Consider the following 18,624-nt stretch of genomic DNA (forward strand, 5'->3'; position numbering starts at 1 on the left):
CCAAAAGGAGGGGGGATATCCACAAGACAGGCTTGGTTTTTTGGGGTACACATGAGAACAGAGTAAGGAGCTGTTTCCACACTGAATTCTGCTTCTGGCAGTGCTCCAATCACAACTTGCTTCCCACTCCTTTTCTCAGCTTTGTCAGCACACAGAAGGGACTGCATCTGAACCACAGCAAAAAGTGAGCAACCTGCTTCCAAGTAAAGCAAAAGGGAAAAACAATCTGCTGAGAGAGCTGCTTCAACAAGATGGTAAGAAGCCTTTCTGGACCCAAACTTTGGAATGGAAGTGCCTGTCCCTGATATCCGTAACTTCTACATCTGGTATAAAATCATCCATTATCATTGTTTAAAATATTTTTCGTGCATATTAATGGCAGTATTGAACATATTCAGGGCAAGCCTGCTGTGTATAAGAGAAGAGAGCTGCAGGAAGAGTATTTGCTTTAACTCATGGTCCCAACCCACCAAAACTCCTGAATAAAAGAAACTTTAAAAGTAATACTTGATCAACATTTTATTTAACAAAAAGATCAGTTATCCAACATTTAATGGTATCAAACTCAAAAAAATATTTCACTGCACTTTTTGTAAGAACTGCATTAAAAACCACTACAAAATGTTTTCATCCAACTGAAACACCAATTTTTAGAAAGAGCATCTCAGGGAGCTTACATCCCACATGTACAGATGAAGGAAAGCAAGAAACTAGACACAAAGCTTATAATGGAAACACAACTCCTCTTTGTCAGTGTCTCACTCTATGTGTTTGTGCTCTGTGCACGCTGTGCACTGAGGGGGATCCCACGGCCTTCCACAGGGCGGGTCTGTTCCGTGTTTAGTACCGAGCAGCTCTGCTGCACTTGTCGCGCGAACGGGTGACGGTCTCAGTCACAGAATCTGAGCAGCACTCCCAGGGCTGGCTTTGTGTTGAGGGCTGGGCCAGAACGTTAGCACACACAAACAGATGGGCCTGCTTCTTGATTCTGTCACTGTCTGTCTGTTTGTTTGCCACTGCAGACTGCTCTGCGGCTTAAACTCGAAGCACTTACTCCTTAATCTATCAATTCCCAAAACAGGAGACAGAAGCCCAACACAAACTAAACTGTGTCCAGTATTTATGACAGCATTTGGACCCTGTATGCTAATATTTAATGTCTAACAAAACTATAAATAAGGTTGCAACTAGAAAGGTTTCAGAATGACTGGTGGGAACACTGGCCAGCAAGAGTCAAGGTTACTAATTCAGCACAGATGGTAGAAAACTTTTATTCCGTGAGGTATAAACCTAACACATACACAGGATCAATTCTAGGTCTGTTTAATTTAAGTCACAGCTTATGTAAATTTTGCAATGGCACAGCCATGTTCTGCAATTCGCAAATCAGATTTCCTGCTGGCAAAAATCCGTGTGAGTTTGTTCAGTTACTGGGAAGAGCACTCATACCTTCTGAAATGAACTGGGACCAACAGCTGATGGCTTTTACAGGTTATTGTTACGGGGAATATTTTGGTTCATTTTCTTACTCAAATATACAGAAGGGTTTTTTTAACTCCTTTAAAAGCAGTTGGTAGGTTTTCTCTCTACCATCCACCCAACTGACCGTGTCTTGTTCAATGAGAACTTTAAATCTTTAGCATAAAAGCAGACCCCACATACAGCAGGACACTCCTTACCTGTCTATACATCCCACCTTGAGGCACTTAACACTTTTTTCAGATATACCTGACAATTCCAACTGAAAATCTCATCCTATTTTAACAGCCTACCCACACCCCGGCAGAGCCAGAACCATGCTTGCCAAAACTCCTTCTGGTACACGTGTTTGAACAGTAAGTCAGCTCAGGATTCTTGGGTTTTCTCTTGTCTTCACAGTTCATCGTGCTCCTCTTTGGCCTCCTGATCTTTCAACTTGAATTCTTCAGCAGTAACTTTACCATTTCCATCCCGGTCTTGATTGGTGAACATATTTTTAACAATCTTTTCGAAATCAAAGCCGGGAGCTAATTTTCCTTTGCCAGTATCAACTTGAGTCTGGATGTACTCTGAAAACTAAGAGGGGGGGGGGAAGGAGAAGAAAACAGCTCACAGTGAAATGGACATTTGAAAATGAAGAGTATCCAGCATTTTACTACTTACTAAGTGTATGTAGGACACTGTTACTACCCTATGAACTTTACCACCCAAACTGGACTAATTAGAACAGATACATGAGGTTAAATCACTCTCTGTGGAGCTCAGCAGGGATTTCCTCACTCATTCCAATGGGTTTTGGACCCATAACAAGAAAACTTCTTTTTCATAATTGAGGAGGAAGACAGGTTAGACAGCTGGGCATAGGGACAGCTCTGTATGGATGGAGGGCAGCAATTTTGCATGGCGATACATGAACCTCACACTGTAAAACAGAAACCCACCCGCAACACAGGAGCAACAGTTGTGAGGGAGCAACACACAACAATGATTGCTGCTGTGGACTGCAACAGCCTCACCCTACCTCCTTCTGTACACCAGTAAAAGCTTTTTGCTTCTCTGCAAGGACCAACGTGGAGCTAAACATAACAGAAAATACGGAAATGGAAGGAAAACAAAGGTGGAAGACAATGCTAGGAAATGGGAAAGCAAGAATTCGGTTTTACCATATTAGGTTTTTAAATCCTCAAAGGCATTTCATGCTGTTCCACAGAGCCACAGCCTGCCCTGTGAGCACTGCAGGCAGCACCACTCCAGGGAGAAAAGAAGGGACAAAGAAGAAGGGACAAAACTGAAGGATAGAGAAAGGTGACAAAGAAGACTTCAGAAGAGAATAAAAAATAGAATTTGAGTTAAAAGAAAAGGCAGAGGAGAATCTCAGAGAGATTTATGTCATCAGAGGTGGTGGCAAAAGCAAGTGGCTTTCCACTGGGGCACCCAATGACATTCTCACAATGCAGATTTTAAAAGCAAGCAAGGGGAAGAACTGGACTGCACAGCACACAATTCACATCTCTAAGGGGTGGCCACTTGCACTGCCAGGCTCCGGAAGAGATTAGACAGCTCCTGGATGCACTGCTGCAGGCTCAGCTTTGGCTCAGGAATTCACCACAAACTGCCAATTAACACACAGAAAGACACCAAGAAGGCTGATACAGCAAAGGAATGTTGGATACCAACACTGCCTCTTACACTTATGTCCTAAGGATTTGTTGCTGACCAAGGAAACCACAACAAGTAAATGATCTTAGGCAGTATGATTCTTACAGTCTTTTTTTTTCCTTTGCCTCTAAAGCTGAATAGCCATGTTTTAGCTGGCACTCTGTCTTCCTGTTCCCTTGATGGCAAACACCAGTGCAGAAGAAGTGAAGAAAATGAGGAAAGACCCCATCCTTCAACACTGGCATTGATGGTGGTAGAAGAAAACCACTGCAGGGGTCTTCACCATCTCAGCTTACCTCCTCCAGAAGAACTTCTCCATCATGATTCTGGTCTATTTCTTCAAAAAGGTTGGGAGAGACTTCCCCATTCCATACAAACATGTATCCTTCAGGCAAGCCAGACACCAACTCCAGCAGCTCGATGTCGAAAACTAATACAGCACTACCAGGCACTTCTCCTTCTGTCACAACAAATGGCAAAGAGGGGTATTTATCCTCACTTACACAGAGGGGTTTATCCATCGCTTACATTTATCCTCACGTACACTGAAGGTGGTATTTCCTTCTCATCCACAATTAAATTTATCTTCCTGCTCCAAAAGGCACTTCTCTAGTGTGATCCCTAGCCCATCATATCTTCCTGATCACTTCACCAAGGCTGATCATAAAAAGAACCTTTTGTAATAAAACTTGAGGCACTGGAACACATTGCCCACAGAAGCTGTGGATGCCCCATTCCCAGGAATGTTCAAGGCCAGGTTGGGATGGGGCCCTGAGCAGCCTGTTCTAGTGAAAGGTGTCTCTGCCCATGGCAGGGGGTTGGAACTAGCTGATCTTCAAGATCCCTTCCAATCCAAACCATTCCATAATCTCGTGATCCTAACTGCATCCATTTTTTTACTTTTAAAAGCTAAACTTGTGGGAATTCTTTTCTTTTATCTCGCTGATATACTGTGTATCAGGGTACTTCTGTGAAACTCAACAGTTTTGCAACAGCTTGGGATATCACCTCAGGGAATCCATGGAAGGAGTTTAACTTAGTCTCGAAAAAGAAAAATCAAGCTCACCCCTAATGTGTTTGCAAGAGACTGCAAATAAGCAATTTCTTCAGATAGCTGTGTATATACCAACAGACTAACAAATCATGCAATGTTCCAGAACATGTATCAAATGTGACCTGAACAATGGCAAATACTTATGACAGGTATTTTATATAGCAGACTTTTCATGCTACGAGGAAATTTTCCATTTATTACGTAGAGCTATGCAATTACATATAATGTATAATAGATAAAACCATGTATAAAACAATGCATATATACAATACTAATTTTTCACAGAGGGCAGGTACAAGTGGAAATGCATTCTTATCTCTTAATGCAAATTAATTCTCCATTAAGCTCTGCATGTGATGCCTGACAGTCTTTATAAACCACAAACTGTTCTGGAGCTATTCAAAGAACACAACAACTTATGCAACTGTTTCCACACACATCAGAATTTGGTGATCTTGGTGATCTCGTGATAGACTCCTTTCCCTCAAATCTTTTAACCAGGAAGATCAGGAACAACATACCTGGACATGGAAGTTCTTGTCACTTCTGTATCATTCCTTTTATTACTGCTGTCCACGTCATCAAAAATTGATAAGCCTTAATGCCCTAAAGCTGCCTTAAAATGTATTTGTGTTGAGGTTTTAACAGCACCAATACAGTGTTTCACATCTTACACTCAGTTTATGTATCTTCTGAATTTCCTAAAGTATTAGTCTGACCAGTCCCCTACAGCTCTGTTTCCTGAATAACATGTTCCATGTCCAAACACGAGCACCCAACTCCCTCTCATGGAAAACAGAGTTTGCATCCCTCTGCAACACCAGACTGCCTGGAGCTTTCTGTTCTGACAAAGCAGCATCCCTGGGGGCACGTGTTGCCTTCTGTACTGTGATGGTCTTTCTATTGGACACAGCAACAGCGTGACTTGAAACGCAGCACAGACAGACAGCACGCTCATTCCACTGGGGAACAGGGAGAGGGGGAGTGCCTAAAATAATGACAGGATAAACCTTAAAAAAATCCCATTCAAGCAGCTAGTAAAGCATGCATGCCAGTGTTTCAGTCACCCTAGAGATGCTAAAGGGCTGTGCACTCACCAACTCCATCTTCTCCATATCCAAGGTGAGGGGGGATAACGACTGTGCGTCGCTCCCCAACACACATGTCCTGAAGACCCATGTCCATCCCTAACACCACCTGGCCAGATCCCAGAACTATGTTGTAGGTCTTGCCAAGGCTGTGTCTGGAAAGGAAGGGAAAAATGAGGAAAAAAAAAATCAATGTAAACCAACAACGTAAACAACGTTTCTGTTGTTCAAAATTACCACAGAAGTAGCAGTTCCTAGTAGAGTCCTGTCATTGCCAAAAATTAACTTAACACCCAAAGCTTTGTTCTACCAAACAGCTACCTGAAGTTTTTCTCAAGTTACAGCCAGCACCACACAGACAAGTTTCTGCTGCTGACACGTCCTCTGGCATTAAAATTATAGGCTTCTTGAATGGAATCCAGTTAAAGTCATTAATCATGCCAATTACACCCCCAAGCTACTTTATCTTGAAATAGGGGCTTTTGCTTTTTACATACTTTTAACTGTTGTAATTGGACTTTTCAGCAGATGTAAAAATTCCAAATGTCCATTTATCCCAGGACCACCAACTCCAGACAGAGATCTGAGTGCATTCTCATGGATCAGCCATCTTTTTAATGAAATCAGTCACTATAATGTAGTAGTTATTAACATGAATAGCTAGTACTACTGCTATTTAACCATTTTAAATTTTGAATTATACCTTGCTGCCCATGGCTCATTTCTAAAATTGTTAAATATCACCAGTTACAAGCCTAAAAGTCAAATATAGACTGTGATTCAAAAGGCAGAGTGTGCAGCATTAAGGCTCTTTACTCTATTGGTTGACTTTCTTTGGTTATTTGGCTTGGCTGTGCCTCTGCAGGACATGCTTGTACAACAGAGTACTATTTGGAAGGAAAACAATTCAGTGGCTAAGAGGTCAGCCTTAAAATTAGGAGCACATGATTCATGCTCTTTGGTTCTCTAAAAACTGCTTTGAGTAAGATGGTCTCACCACCCCTTGGCTCCTGCTACAAAAATGCAAATTGAGCATTCCTGACATATAAACAGTGTTTTGAATCCAAACACGTTACTTGTATACATCCTTGCCTACAGCATCGCACCACATGCTCCAAATTAAGGCAGCTTTTCAGCTCTGCAAGCTATTGTGTACACTGTGAAACCTATGAGCTGCTTCCTGTGTTAATTATAACCTGGTTAAAAATAGCTTTTCCCAACTTCCCTTCCAAAAAATAAAATACTGTTTGGATGACTTGCACTATTCAAAAGATTAAGGCAAAAAAAAAAGGAAGCTAACAGAAATACTCTTGTAGCTGTGTGCCAGGCTCACTTCAGTGCTACAGGAGACAGACTGGAGCAATCTTTTGCTTCCCTCATAAATCTACTGCCAAGAGAGAGGAGGAAGAGGCATGTTATCCCCACAGTCCCAATCAAGCCCTCTGATAGTTTCTCCATGCTGACACTTAAAGCCACTCTACAGCACAGGAGCAGCAATGTGTGCTACAGACACGACAGGTGACCATTTACTGCAAACCACACTCAAGGTATCTTTAACAAGATCACAACAAGTAGCTCTACCAGACCTCTCTCAGGAGCACTGAATCAGTAGAGAACACAGATCCTACCCAAGAAACTGAATAAACCTGGACAGTTCACTCATGATGAGACCTGTGTTGTCCTGGCATGACTGGCCCAGACACTTGAACTGGCCCATTTAAACAGAATGCCATGCAACAAGTTCCGTCACTCCACACACACTGTTTACCTTCTTCTCCAACACACTCCTACATCCTTTTTGTTCTTGGTTCTCTCATTATGCTATGACAGATTGTCTTTAATTTTCCCTCCTCCTATGTACCTTTGGCAGGCAGGCATAAAGAGAAAAATAGATTCTCCATAAATACTCAGTTAAAAAAAAAAAAAAATTCTTTACTCCCTGCCACCTTGCTTTACAGGGACTTCACTCTACCTTCACTGCTGCTGGGAGTATTTCCCTTACCAGGTCATTCAAATACCTACGTGGAGTCCAGCAGGGTTCCATCCAGGAGCGAAGCATTGTAGTGGTATTTCAGGTAATCTCCCTTCTTGCTCAGTACAGTGCAGTTGGAAGGTTTGTAGTGAACAGTAATGCCCACTGAATCGGAGGGGTTGTGGAAGTCCACCACGTGGATGTCAAAGACCAGCACTGCAGATCCTGGAATCTTTCCTAAATAGGAAGCAAATTAGATAAATAGAGAAAGAAATGGTACCCAAACAAGCAGGTGACGTCCAGGTAGGAATTCCCTGTAGGAATATGTATTCCTGCTGTGTCTGCTACTGAGTCATTTTGCTCTTCTCATTCAAAATTAAAGGATGAGACAGATGGAAGCTGCATCCAACATAGGAAAGACAACCGGTGGGAAAGCACTAGGCATGCACTCGGTTCAATGGTGAAGGAAAACCTTTTGCTATCCTGAATTTTAAAATCATGCACAAATTAAGCAATAACCATGTATTTCCTGTGATTATCCCAAATAACTCATTTATGTTTCATGTACCAATTCAATATTGACCACCAAAATTCTCAAGAACTTCTCATGCCTCAAGGAACATCATTATATGTAAAAGATTACGATTCCTTAAAGTATCCTAAAAGCAGGCAACTTCTTCCCCTCTCTCCCAGGATTATGTGCATTACCAGGACTAACAAGACACATCCAGGCTTAGGATTGGGGTTTGTTGGTAAAGGAGTCTAATTCCAAATCAACAGCACAGAACTTGTATTTCTACATCACTTATCCAGGTAACATCCCAGGAAGCACTTTTTGAAACACCAGCCACAACGCTGTGATCAGCTGGAAGGGTTATCCTATTCAGGCTCTCACAACAATCTGTTTAGATAGCCATGAGTTTTCCCAAAGAAATGTTAATTGTATGTTACATGTACAGGGTTACTTCACTGTTACATGCATCCACCGCTTACAGCGGTGGCTTAGAAGTGCACAAAACCTGTGGCTGTGGAAGGAACGGGGAAGAAAAGTTTGCATGACAAACTCCTTCAGGACAGAGAATTTAAGACATGCGGGAAGGAAGATCTCACACTGCAGAGCTCCTGGCATCCAAGTACCAGTCTGCCTGAAACACCAATTACCCAAATGAGGTCAGGCTACCAGTTACATGTGAGATTGTTCTGTATTATATTGTCCTACCCATTCAGCTAATCAAAATAATCCTGCAAATTCTGGATGTGGTCCTGACAGTTTGATGTTCACAAAATAATGAACTAATTCATAAACCTTTCAAATGCCAGCAAAATGAAAATACACACAGATTAACTAAACAATAAAAGTTTAACTACGGAAGACTTGAATGCAAAGCTCACCTCTCCCTTCTTCTCCATATCCAAGATGAGGGGGGATTATTATTCTTCTTTTTTCGCCAGTGCATACACCTAGCAAACCTTCATCCATTCCAGCAATCACATAACCTTTCCCAACATAGGTGTCATAGGTGCGGTTTCGCGAATAACTACGGAAAATATTTGCATTTTAGCAGTGTCAGGTGCACTCAAGAAAACATGGGCTCTTGCAACAGCTCTGCATCACAATCCTTAAACCAGCTAAGGTCAAACACACAGTCATTAACCAGCACCAGGGAGGCACAAAGGAACTATGTGCCATGAATCCAGGCCACCAGGTTTCATCAGTCAGTGCCACACGGGTCACTCATTACCAGCAGTGAGACACTGGCAAGTGAACAGCCAACAAATTTGCAAATTCATTTATACTGTATCTTGAAAGAAAAATCACACTTCTTTATGTGTGAATTTTAAACTAAACAGAAAATAGGTTTTGACAAGTAACTGAAAAAAAGCCCTGTTTACTCCTTTAAAATTTCCTCTGCTCTGACACAACTTTAATAAGCACTTATCAACTAGATACAGTTGATAAGTGCTTCATGCTCATGAGACACTCTGCAGACTACCTCATTTTGCAACCACAGCTATGTAGTTCAACTACTAGAAGGAGCAGCTGGGATAAACAGGTGCTCCTGGGACGCTCAACATTAAAATGAGTCGGACAACGAAGCAGTATCAACACCATCCCTCCCTTCCAAACCAAGCCAACCACTTTACACACAGGTTGAAGACCTGCTCATGATAGAATAAAACAAGGCTACAACAACAAATTATGTTTCTTACATGGACATGACTGCCTTTCTTCAAGGCATGTTACACAAAGGCACAGCCCAAGAAAGAGAAGGCAGAAAGGTTTTAATCATCTCTTACAGGGTAGCTCTGGGAAAGAACTAAACCAGTACAAGACCAGACCCTGATGGAATTCAGAGGTTTATTCAACTGCTCTAAGTCCAGACAGCCTTGGCTGAGCTGCTCAGGACACTTCTGTAGCTGAATATTTCAGAGTAAAAAGGCAAAGGAAAATATTATTAGAGCTCTCAACCCCAGCCATTCGCAGAGCTTTTGGCATGCTCCCTGTACTAGTGAGAAACTTTGTCCTGGATAGCTCCAGGATTTTCAATCCCTATTGTTAGCTGCTCTGTTTCTTCATTTATGAATTCTGCAGGAGGTCAGGGTACCATGTTTTAATGAACAACCCCTCTAACAACTCTCAGCACTTCAGAATGACGTAGAGGCTGCTGTCTACAAAGCATTTATTACTATTTCTTTACAGCAACCCTCATATAAATACTAGGCTATTTTCAAAAATTGATTAATTACTTCAGAAAATACTCATATCTCAAAAAACAGAAATAGGTACACTGTGGATAAGCTTTGAGTTCTTAACTTACAAGCTTTCACAAATTGTAAATCAAGGTCTACAGAAATGGCTGCTGCAGTAGTACTAAACATTTTTCTCTGAGCTTATCTCATAAAACATTTTACATTGGCTCATTTTCACCTCCTTTGAGCCACTTCTGCCAGCGGTTCCGAAAGCTGGAGCAGGACAGTAAAGCACCGTTCCACTAAAAGCAACCAAAGTCAGGGAAACCTACAAGGGTATTATTCATGTGATTCTGTACATGAGCTCATGTTTCCATAGAGCTTTGAATTTACTGTCACAGTAATCCCTCTTCCTCTACCACAGAAAACCCCTCGTACTGAATTCTGCAATTCCATAATTCAGTCTTGAAAGACATCAGCCTTCAAAATGCAGTTTTCAAGTATAAATATGACTAACCTCACACTAGCCACTAGCACACTGACTCACAATTCTCAGGACACAAAATGGAATCATATCTATTTTCTCTCTCTTCAGTGGTATTACCTATTTGGCAGATAAACTCTATGGGGCAAAGAGACTCCAGGCTTCTGTGCCCAAAGCACTTGGCTTCACTGGGTGGGTCACTACCCCTAGATGGCGTCTGACACAAAGCCATGGTACAAAACAGCTCTTTTCCTTCCCATAGAGAAAAGTTTTCTATGAGTCTTTTAAAAAGACTCCAAGTCCACTCAAAATTTTCAAAAATGAAGGAAAAGGAATGTGTTTGAGCACATTATGGCCAGGAGAAAGGAGTCAAACTGGAAATGCAATCTGTAGAGTTGCATGGTTTGGTTACCTGGAATCAAATAACGTGCCATCCAAAAGTGTGCCATTGTAATGGTATCGCAGGAAGTCTCCTGTTTGGCTTCTCCGCTCACAGGATTCGGGCACAAGCTGGTACTCGATAGCAATGCCATCCTTGGGGTTATGCAGATCCAGCAAAACCACATCAAAGACAAGGGAAGCTTGGCCAGGGATCTCCTTACCTACAAAAGTGTCAGAGCAGAAAATTGGTAAGGAACAGCAGGTGTTCTAGCGGAAGCTTAAACAGGTTTGTTGAAGAAAATTAACACAGCTCCCCTCCCAAAATATACTAGAATCATACATTATTTGAGTTGGAAGTGGCTCACTATGATCATCAGTCCAACTGCTGGCCCTGCACAAGGCACCCCAGGAATCACACATGTGCCTGAGAGCATTGTCCAAACACTTCTTGAACTCTGTCGGCTCAGTGCTGTGACCACTGCCCTGGGGAGCCTGTTCCAGTGCCCAGCCACCCTCTGGGTAAGGCACCTCTTCCTAATATCCAGTCTAAACCTCCTCTGACACAGCTTCAGAGGTCTCTGTCACCAGAGAAGAGCTCAGTGCCTACCCCTCCTGCAGGGGAAGCTGCAGAGTGCAGTGAGGTCTCCCCTCAGTCTTCTCCAGGCTGAACAGAGCAAGTGATCTCAGCTGCTTCTCACATGGCCTCCCCTCAAGGCCCTTCACCATCTTCACTGCCCTCCTCTGGACACTTTCTAATAGCTTAATGTCTTTCTTATATTGTGGCACCCAAACCTGGCCCCAGCACTCAGGGTGAGGCCACTCCAACTCTGAGCAGAGCAGACAATCCCCTCCCTTGCCCGGCTGGTGATGCTGTCCCTGATGCCCTCCAGGTTGGCCCTCCTGGCTGCCAGAGCACTGCTGGCTCATCTGGAACTTGTCATCCACCAGGACCTCAGGGCCCTTCCTGTGGTGCTGCTCTCCAGCCTCTCATTCCAGTCTGTGCACACAACCAGGGTTGCCCCATCCCAGGTGCAGAATCCAGTTTGTTTAATTTCATATGGCTGGTGACTGCCCAGCCCTCTCTGCAGATTTGCTTCTAGTCAGTAATTTTTTGGTTCAGGGGGTTTTTCACTGAATTCTCCAACTCAACATTTCCTTCTATTCCCACAGTAATGGCACTGCCTCACTGAAAACAAAGGCCTCTTCAGCCTCACAGGTAATAGTAATGAAGTCACAGAAGGGGTATGAAACCTTGTACACTACAGACACATCCTTAAACATCAGAGCACAGAAAGAATATAAGAAAAATCACAAACTACACCCAACTGCCCCATTATTTAACATATGGACCTCTATGTATGATCTGCAGGCTGCATAGTCTCCCAAGACAATCAATTTTGTACTTATCACTAGAGCATTTGTTAAAAAAAGAACAACAAAACCCATCTGGAATTAAAAATATATTTAACACATTTTTCTGCTTTCTGTGGCAGTCTGAAAGAATTATGTAGTCACCTGTCTTCAGGCTTTTGGTGCCACTAGACATTAATCACAAATAACATTCCCTGATTGGAATAAAATTTCAGTATATAAGGACTCTAACTGTATCTACAATATGTCTGTTAAGTAGTGTCTCTCTGAACAGGGTAATAATGCTGCCCATAAATTTAAAATACAGAAAGTTTGTTTTAAAACATGTATGACTTGGGGTTGAGAAAAAAAAAGAGGAACAACTAGAGGAGTAACTTTTACCATCTCCATCTTCTCCATACGCCAGGAAAGGCGGTATTGTGATAATGCGCTTCTCTCCTACGCACATTCCCAAGAGGCCCTGGTCCATACCAGGAATGAGCCATCCAATTCCCACATAGGTATCGTAAGTTCGCATCCGATTATGGCTAAACATGAGAAAGAAAAACAAAATCACAACCAAATGTCAGACTGGCCTAGGAAAGAACAATATCACCCTTTACATCCACGTACTGCGCACAGCGTAACTCACAACTTGCTAGTCCAAAAGTATCAGTCCTTCATTCACCAAGGGCTGGCTGGGTGCTTTCCAGAGTGCTTAGCCATGTCAGGAACCTCACAGAGGCTTAGAAAAGTGGCTCTTAGGCAGCTGTTACTAAAGCTTCGTTTTCCACTGGCCTCTAACGAAGCACACATGCTGTCCACTTAAAATCTCAGTAAGAAAGTGTTAGGGCCTCACTTTCATTACAAACCCTGCTACACCTGCTACCTCCTACAAGTTTCCAAAACTTGTATGTAATCTGAACGGTTGTACTGGTTATAGAGACTTTTAACTACTGCAATAAATAGTAATATAAATACAGGGAATGAAATTTAAAATTTAAAAAAGCATCTGGATTGGTAATGCCCATGAAGAAATAATGCACAGTTTTATTGCTTTGAGTCAGTACTGCTATCCTATAATCCCTGAATGAATTACTAACACACATCCAGAGTTCATTTCCTGTGTTTCTGGGCAACTAACATTAATTGTTACACAGGTCAAAGGGGAGCAAATGATGGTGACACACCTGTTAAACTCCACAAAGACACAGAACCCAGCTGCATACCTGGAATCAAACAGGGTCCCATCCAAGAATGTGCCATTGTAGTGGTACCGTACAAAGTCAGACACCTGGACTGTCCGAGGACACTTCTCAGGTTTGAAGTAAGTCTGAACCTGCACTTCGTCCTCCGAGTTCCACAGATCTATCAGGAGCACGTCGAAATGCAGCACAGCATTGGGGGGTATCACACCAGCTGCAAAAGCAAAACAACACACACACTTTTCTTTCCCTTTTTATACAAGGTATCAGCGAAAAGGAACCAATCCATGCCTACCCTATAAAAACTGCACAATCCACACGTTATATCCCATTGTGCTTACAACTCCTTGGCCCCTTGCCATTGCTGCAGCTATTTATGAGGGGAAATCCAGCAAGGTGAACTCTAATCAAAGCTGTCCATCAGGCAAACTACCTTGAGTTAGCATTTGTTGCCTCTCTGAGGCTGTAGAACAAAGATACTTTTGGAACTGACATGACTTTGTGCAGCACTGCAACACCAAACCACAATTTTGGTTTAATTTAGTATTCAACAGGGAGGCAGATATAAATAAATAGTTAACTTTCATAGCAAGGTTCATTTCCTGGAGGTCTTCTTCAGTGAACTGCTCCTCCTTCAGCACACAGAGGGAGACTCGAGAGATTACTTTAGGCTCTAGGCTCAACAAACACCTCTGAGGAACAGGGGATGGCCTCCCCAAAATTCCCTACTTGCAGTTTCCACCCCTCTCTTGCGTGGCTCTGTTTCCTGCCTGCTCCGGGAATCCCTCCCACCCGCAGCTGTACTTACGGACGCCTTCACTGCCGTAGGCAAGCTCAGGGGGAATCTTCACCAAGCGGCGCTCGTTCACACACATGCCCACCAGAGCCTGGTCCATCCCAGCAATAAGCTGACCTTTGCCCACAAACACGTTGAATGTGGATCCCCTGTCATAGCTGCAGGGGGAAAAGCAGGCAAAAATGTTAGTAGTTCATTTACACCCCCCTCCCGTGTTTGTTTTGTTGGTTTTTTTTTTGAAAGAGAGAGAGTTAACTGCACCTTGTCTCCCTCTTGCCCTGTCAGAACAACTTTATCACAAGGCAGCTCCTAAAGGAAGGGGCAAACCCAAGGTGCTCCTGAGACTTCAATACAATTCTCCTTCTGTTCACTGCTCATCACCTGTGTGAAACACATTCTAGCAGAGTGCAATGTGTACTAGGTGCACGTGAAGGCCAGAACCTCAAACAGCTAATTGACATGCTAATATTACAAACAGCACTGGAAAATTAAGGAAGAGAAGGAAAAATTAAGCACTGTTATAAGCTATGAAAGAATAACTGCTCCCACACTAGGATCTCAGCATATTGATTTCAGTCAGCAACATCACAAATATACTATAAGACCTATAAGCTTTACAATGTGAGACATCACACTTCCAATCTCTGTGGGAGAAGGGCAAAGGGAAAAGATGCCTTTTTAAGTAGTAGCTGTGAGGTTTGCCAGCAGGTTATTTATTTTCTCCTCCACTTTCACAGCTCTCATTTAAAGCACAGAGACATGTTTTAAACAGCAGGTTTGCCAGACCAAGAACCAAGAAACAAATAATCCTCCTCTGTGATTATACATGAATATTCAAAAGGCAAAATAAATGATGCTTAAATGATTCAGTTTTCCAGAGAGCATGGAGAACAGCAGTGTTACCACGGCAGAACACTATCTTACATGGTTCGTTTGGCCACCTTAAATCTGCACAATGACCCCACTTCGATGTGCCTGAATTACTCCTATTGGACTTTTTGAAGCAATATATAAACACATGTCAAGAAGCATCTCAAAAGCTTCATGCCTATTTTTAAATTTTCACTGCTTCCATTTTCCCTTTTATAATGTCAAGGACTTTTTTTACATTTTTATATTTTTATATATATATATATATACACACACATAAAAGTCAGACCTGGGGAGGGAAAAAAAAAAAAAGGCTTGTGCCTTTTGCATGCTAAAATTCTGGACAGCAGCCAGTAGCTAGACATCCGTAGGGAAATGATGTCAAACTTTCCTTCCAAGACTGTACACATCACTTCCACAACATACTGAGCCTCCTAGCAGTCCCACAGCCTTGAATCTCTCAAATATTTTACTGAGTGATCTTTCTGTTTGTTGCATCCTTTTTTTTCTTTTTCTTCTGACAAACATTTCTCTTAAAGTAGACAACCCTCTATTACTGAGCATTCACTTTCGGTTGCAGTAATGATCCCACTCCCAGGAAAAGGACGGAAAAATATTTAAATTAGGCACTGACAAATTCTATTATACAAAAACCCATAGTTAAGATGTTAAGACTAGTAACATAATAGGTTCTAAGAAACCCTCCAAAATGGTATTTTGTAGCAATTGACAAAGCTCGGCAATTCATCTGGGATGAACTTACAACAGAGGAGCCTTCTTTCTAGTAAAATAAATGTACAGTTAAGAGAACATTGATGCAAAGCAGAGAACTGAACAAAGCACTGAGCAGCTTTTTGGGACTGACTTTGCAGGTTCCTTAAAACTAAGCCAAATTTGTTTCTATTAGTGGAATTGACCAAATTAATAGTAGATGACTAGGCAATTAATTTCAGACTTTTAAATGCAAATCATTTTATGGCCATTGAAATAAAATATGCAAATGCTGATAAAAAAACCAAACAGCTAATGATAATAATATGCTAATTTTTGTGACACAGTCATGATTACTAAGATTTTGTCAACAACCTGATAATGTGAGGAGCAGTATTGCTACCTGCTGCTTGGAAATACAGAAAATTAATGTTAAAACTCAAGAGCATTTTCAAGAGCTGAAGAAGGAACAAAGCAAAACTGCCTTTAGCTCAACATCTGGAGTATTTTCTAGACTGATTTCATAGTAGTGTTTAATTAAACTGATGCTGATAAGCTTGCTCACAAACTAAAAAAAAAAGCAAACAAACAAACAAAAAGCAGGTAAAAAGATGGGCTTATTTTTGTATAAATTGACTGAATCTCTAACTTGCAGGCAGGGAACACAAAAAATTTTAAACAAACACTCCAAAATATTAACCTACAGAAGATAAAGTCCTCCTATTTTTCCATGTCTTAACATGATTAAACACTGTCATCAGTCTTTAAAAAGATCATAGTGAATAACAAAAGTGTACATCAACACGAGTTGCCATCAAGAAAAAAACCCAAAGTTGAACAAACCTGATATTTTGCACCCTTTTGAAATGAAGGCAGCCACAAAAATACTCAAGTTGGACTAGACTCCCACCATTACTACTTATTTACTAGTATTTAGAGGATCCAAAGAGATAAATGCCGTACAGCTCTGCACAGTCTGGTCCTGCCCCAAGTAATTCAGAACGAAATGACAGGGAACTTGGAACTAAAATGAGAGCCAGCACCTGGGCAGGCCCTCCAGGCTCAATGCACAAGCAGCAATCAGAAACACTTCTGAACACGTGGCCGGTTTTCCAATTGTCACATACTGATAAAATATGCCACAAGGATGCTGACTTCATGTGTCTTCACATCCACAGCTAAGACTTCTGTTCCAAGCCCATCAGCTGCCAATGGATTCACTGTCTGTGCTGTGCCTTGTCACTGAAACTGCACCAACACCAGCTGAAGCGCCAGCTATCACATCCCACATTTTGGTCAGAGAAGTGCTGGTGATATGGCACCACTGGCATACTAACTACAGCCAGCTCCAGAGGGAGGGCTGAGCTGTGAAGGACAGTTACTCCCCTAAGGCTGTAGATTTTCCTTGAAGCACAAGGGAGATTATCAGGATTACCGAAAATACATTTTGCTTTATCTTTCTAAATAATACTTTGATCAAGTGGCAATGAATGAAGTAAGAAAAAACAAATAAGCTGTCAGCAGCAGCATCCTTCACAATCTCCTGATCCCACTGTTTAGGCTTCCTGATCCCAAAATAACAGCAGGAAACGAGCCGGGCACTTCACTGTGCATAGGTCACATTTATTCAAGGATAAAGTATCCAAAAAATTCTATATAAGCACAGCCTGATAATTCTTATTTTTCTGCAAGGATAATGTTTCAGAAACAATCGCAATCGAGTAGGTTTGAGCCTGGAGAAGACGTAGGAAATTAAACGGGCGGGAAATCACTACGGTGAGAGACTGTGATACCGTATACAATCCTGTTCACCGGGCTAAGGCTAGCTGAATAACCTTATAGTGTCCACTCCTGGAGCACAAAACTCCCATTCAGCGCCTTGGAGAAGCAGCTGAAAGAACGCGCTAGGGATTCATAAGGGCAAGCAAACTACTGCGGACTGCACCCAGGCACTACAGAGGTCTTGCCCCATGTCCCCAGCGGTCACACCCCCGCTCTCTGCCCTTCATATTTCGAAGACATCCTCGCACGGTGATCTCTATGTCTCGCATGTACGACACTGCCCATCCTGCCGCTGACCTGTTTCCAAGCGGTCGCCCCAAAAGCGCCCACGGGGCACTGCTGGGAAAAGCAGGGGGACACGAACGGAACCTCCAGCCAGCGCCACAATCTCCGCACACCCACCAAACCCCCCCTTGTGGGGGTCAGCACCTCTCGCTGCCCTCCTCTTCCCCTCACAGTGCCCATCCAAACCCCGCGGCGGGCGTGTGCCAGACCTGGAGTCGAAGCGGGTGCCGTCGGGGAAGGCGCCCAGGTAGTGGTAGCGCACGAAGTCCCCGGGGCGCACGGCCCGCGGGCAGCTCTCGGGCACGAAGCGCCGCTCGACGCCGAGCTCCGTGCCGTCCGGAGGCGTTCCGGCGGCGGGCACCGGCGGCGCCTGGCAGGCCGCCCAGCTCTCCAGCAGCGCCGGCAGCAGCAGCAGCAGCGACCCGCAGCCCGGGCCCCGCCGCCGCACGGCCGCCGGCCCCGCCATGGAGCGCAGCGAGCGGGGCAGCCGCAGGGCGCGCTCGGCGGGGAGGGGAGGAAGGGAGGATGGAGGGAAGGGAGGGAATGAAGGGAAGAAGGGAAGGGAGGGAAAAGAGGGAAGGGAGGGAAGCCGCCCGCCCCGGCCCGCCCGCTCCTCCTCCTCCCCCCACCGCTGCAAACTTGCAAACGTGGATGAAGCGCTCCCACCCGGGACGGGGGAGGAGCAGCCCCGGCGCCGGCTGCCCCCGCCCGCCGCGGGGCTGCGCAGTCCGGAGCGCAGCGGTGGCACCGTCGCCCCCGCCCCGCTCCCTGCCCGGGCCGGAGGTGCGACGTGGCGCTGCCCCCGCCGCCCTCCCGG

The 18,624-nt window shown here is 43.6% G+C and overlaps 1 protein-coding gene across 1 annotated transcript; it reads right to left on the minus strand.

The window, feature by feature from the left end:
- Window positions 1–501: 501 nt before the first annotated feature.
- Window positions 502–18,416, minus strand: FKBP9 (FKBP prolyl isomerase 9). Its single transcript, XM_063406811.1, has 10 exons — window positions 18,017–18,416; window positions 14,172–14,317; window positions 13,388–13,577; window positions 12,561–12,706; window positions 10,840–11,029; window positions 8,645–8,790; window positions 7,303–7,489; window positions 5,290–5,435; window positions 3,435–3,598; window positions 502–2,055 (listed from the first exon to the last, which is right to left on the minus strand). The coding sequence occupies exons 1-10, from the start codon at window positions 18,271–18,273 to the stop codon at window positions 1,873–1,875; spliced, it is 1,755 nt and encodes a 584-aa protein (XP_063262881.1). The 5' UTR covers window positions 18,274–18,416; the 3' UTR covers window positions 502–1,872.
- Window positions 18,417–18,624: the final 208 nt, after the last annotated feature.

The sequence above is a fragment of the Prinia subflava genome, chromosome 1 (assembly GCF_021018805.1).
Source record: "Prinia subflava isolate CZ2003 ecotype Zambia chromosome 1, Cam_Psub_1.2, whole genome shotgun sequence".
NCBI classification, from domain to species: Eukaryota; Metazoa; Chordata; class Aves; order Passeriformes; family Cisticolidae; genus Prinia; species Prinia subflava.

What these genes read in the sequence shown, in the direction of transcription:
- FKBP9 (XM_063406811.1), bottom strand. Translation starts at nt 18,273, where the DNA reads ATGGCGGGGCCGGCGGCCGTGCGGCGGCGGGGCCCGGGCTGCGGGTCG. An exon ending in GGGACCCTGTTTGATTCCAG is followed by an intron (nt 12,707 to 13,387) that starts GTATGCAGCTGG and finishes TCTCATGTTTAG; the next exon opens with CCATAATCGGATGCGAACTT. An exon ending in ATATGGAGAAGATGGAGTTG is followed by an intron (nt 3,599 to 5,289) that starts GTGAGTGCACAG and finishes TTGTTGTGACAG; the next exon opens with AAGGAGAAGTGCCTGGTAGT.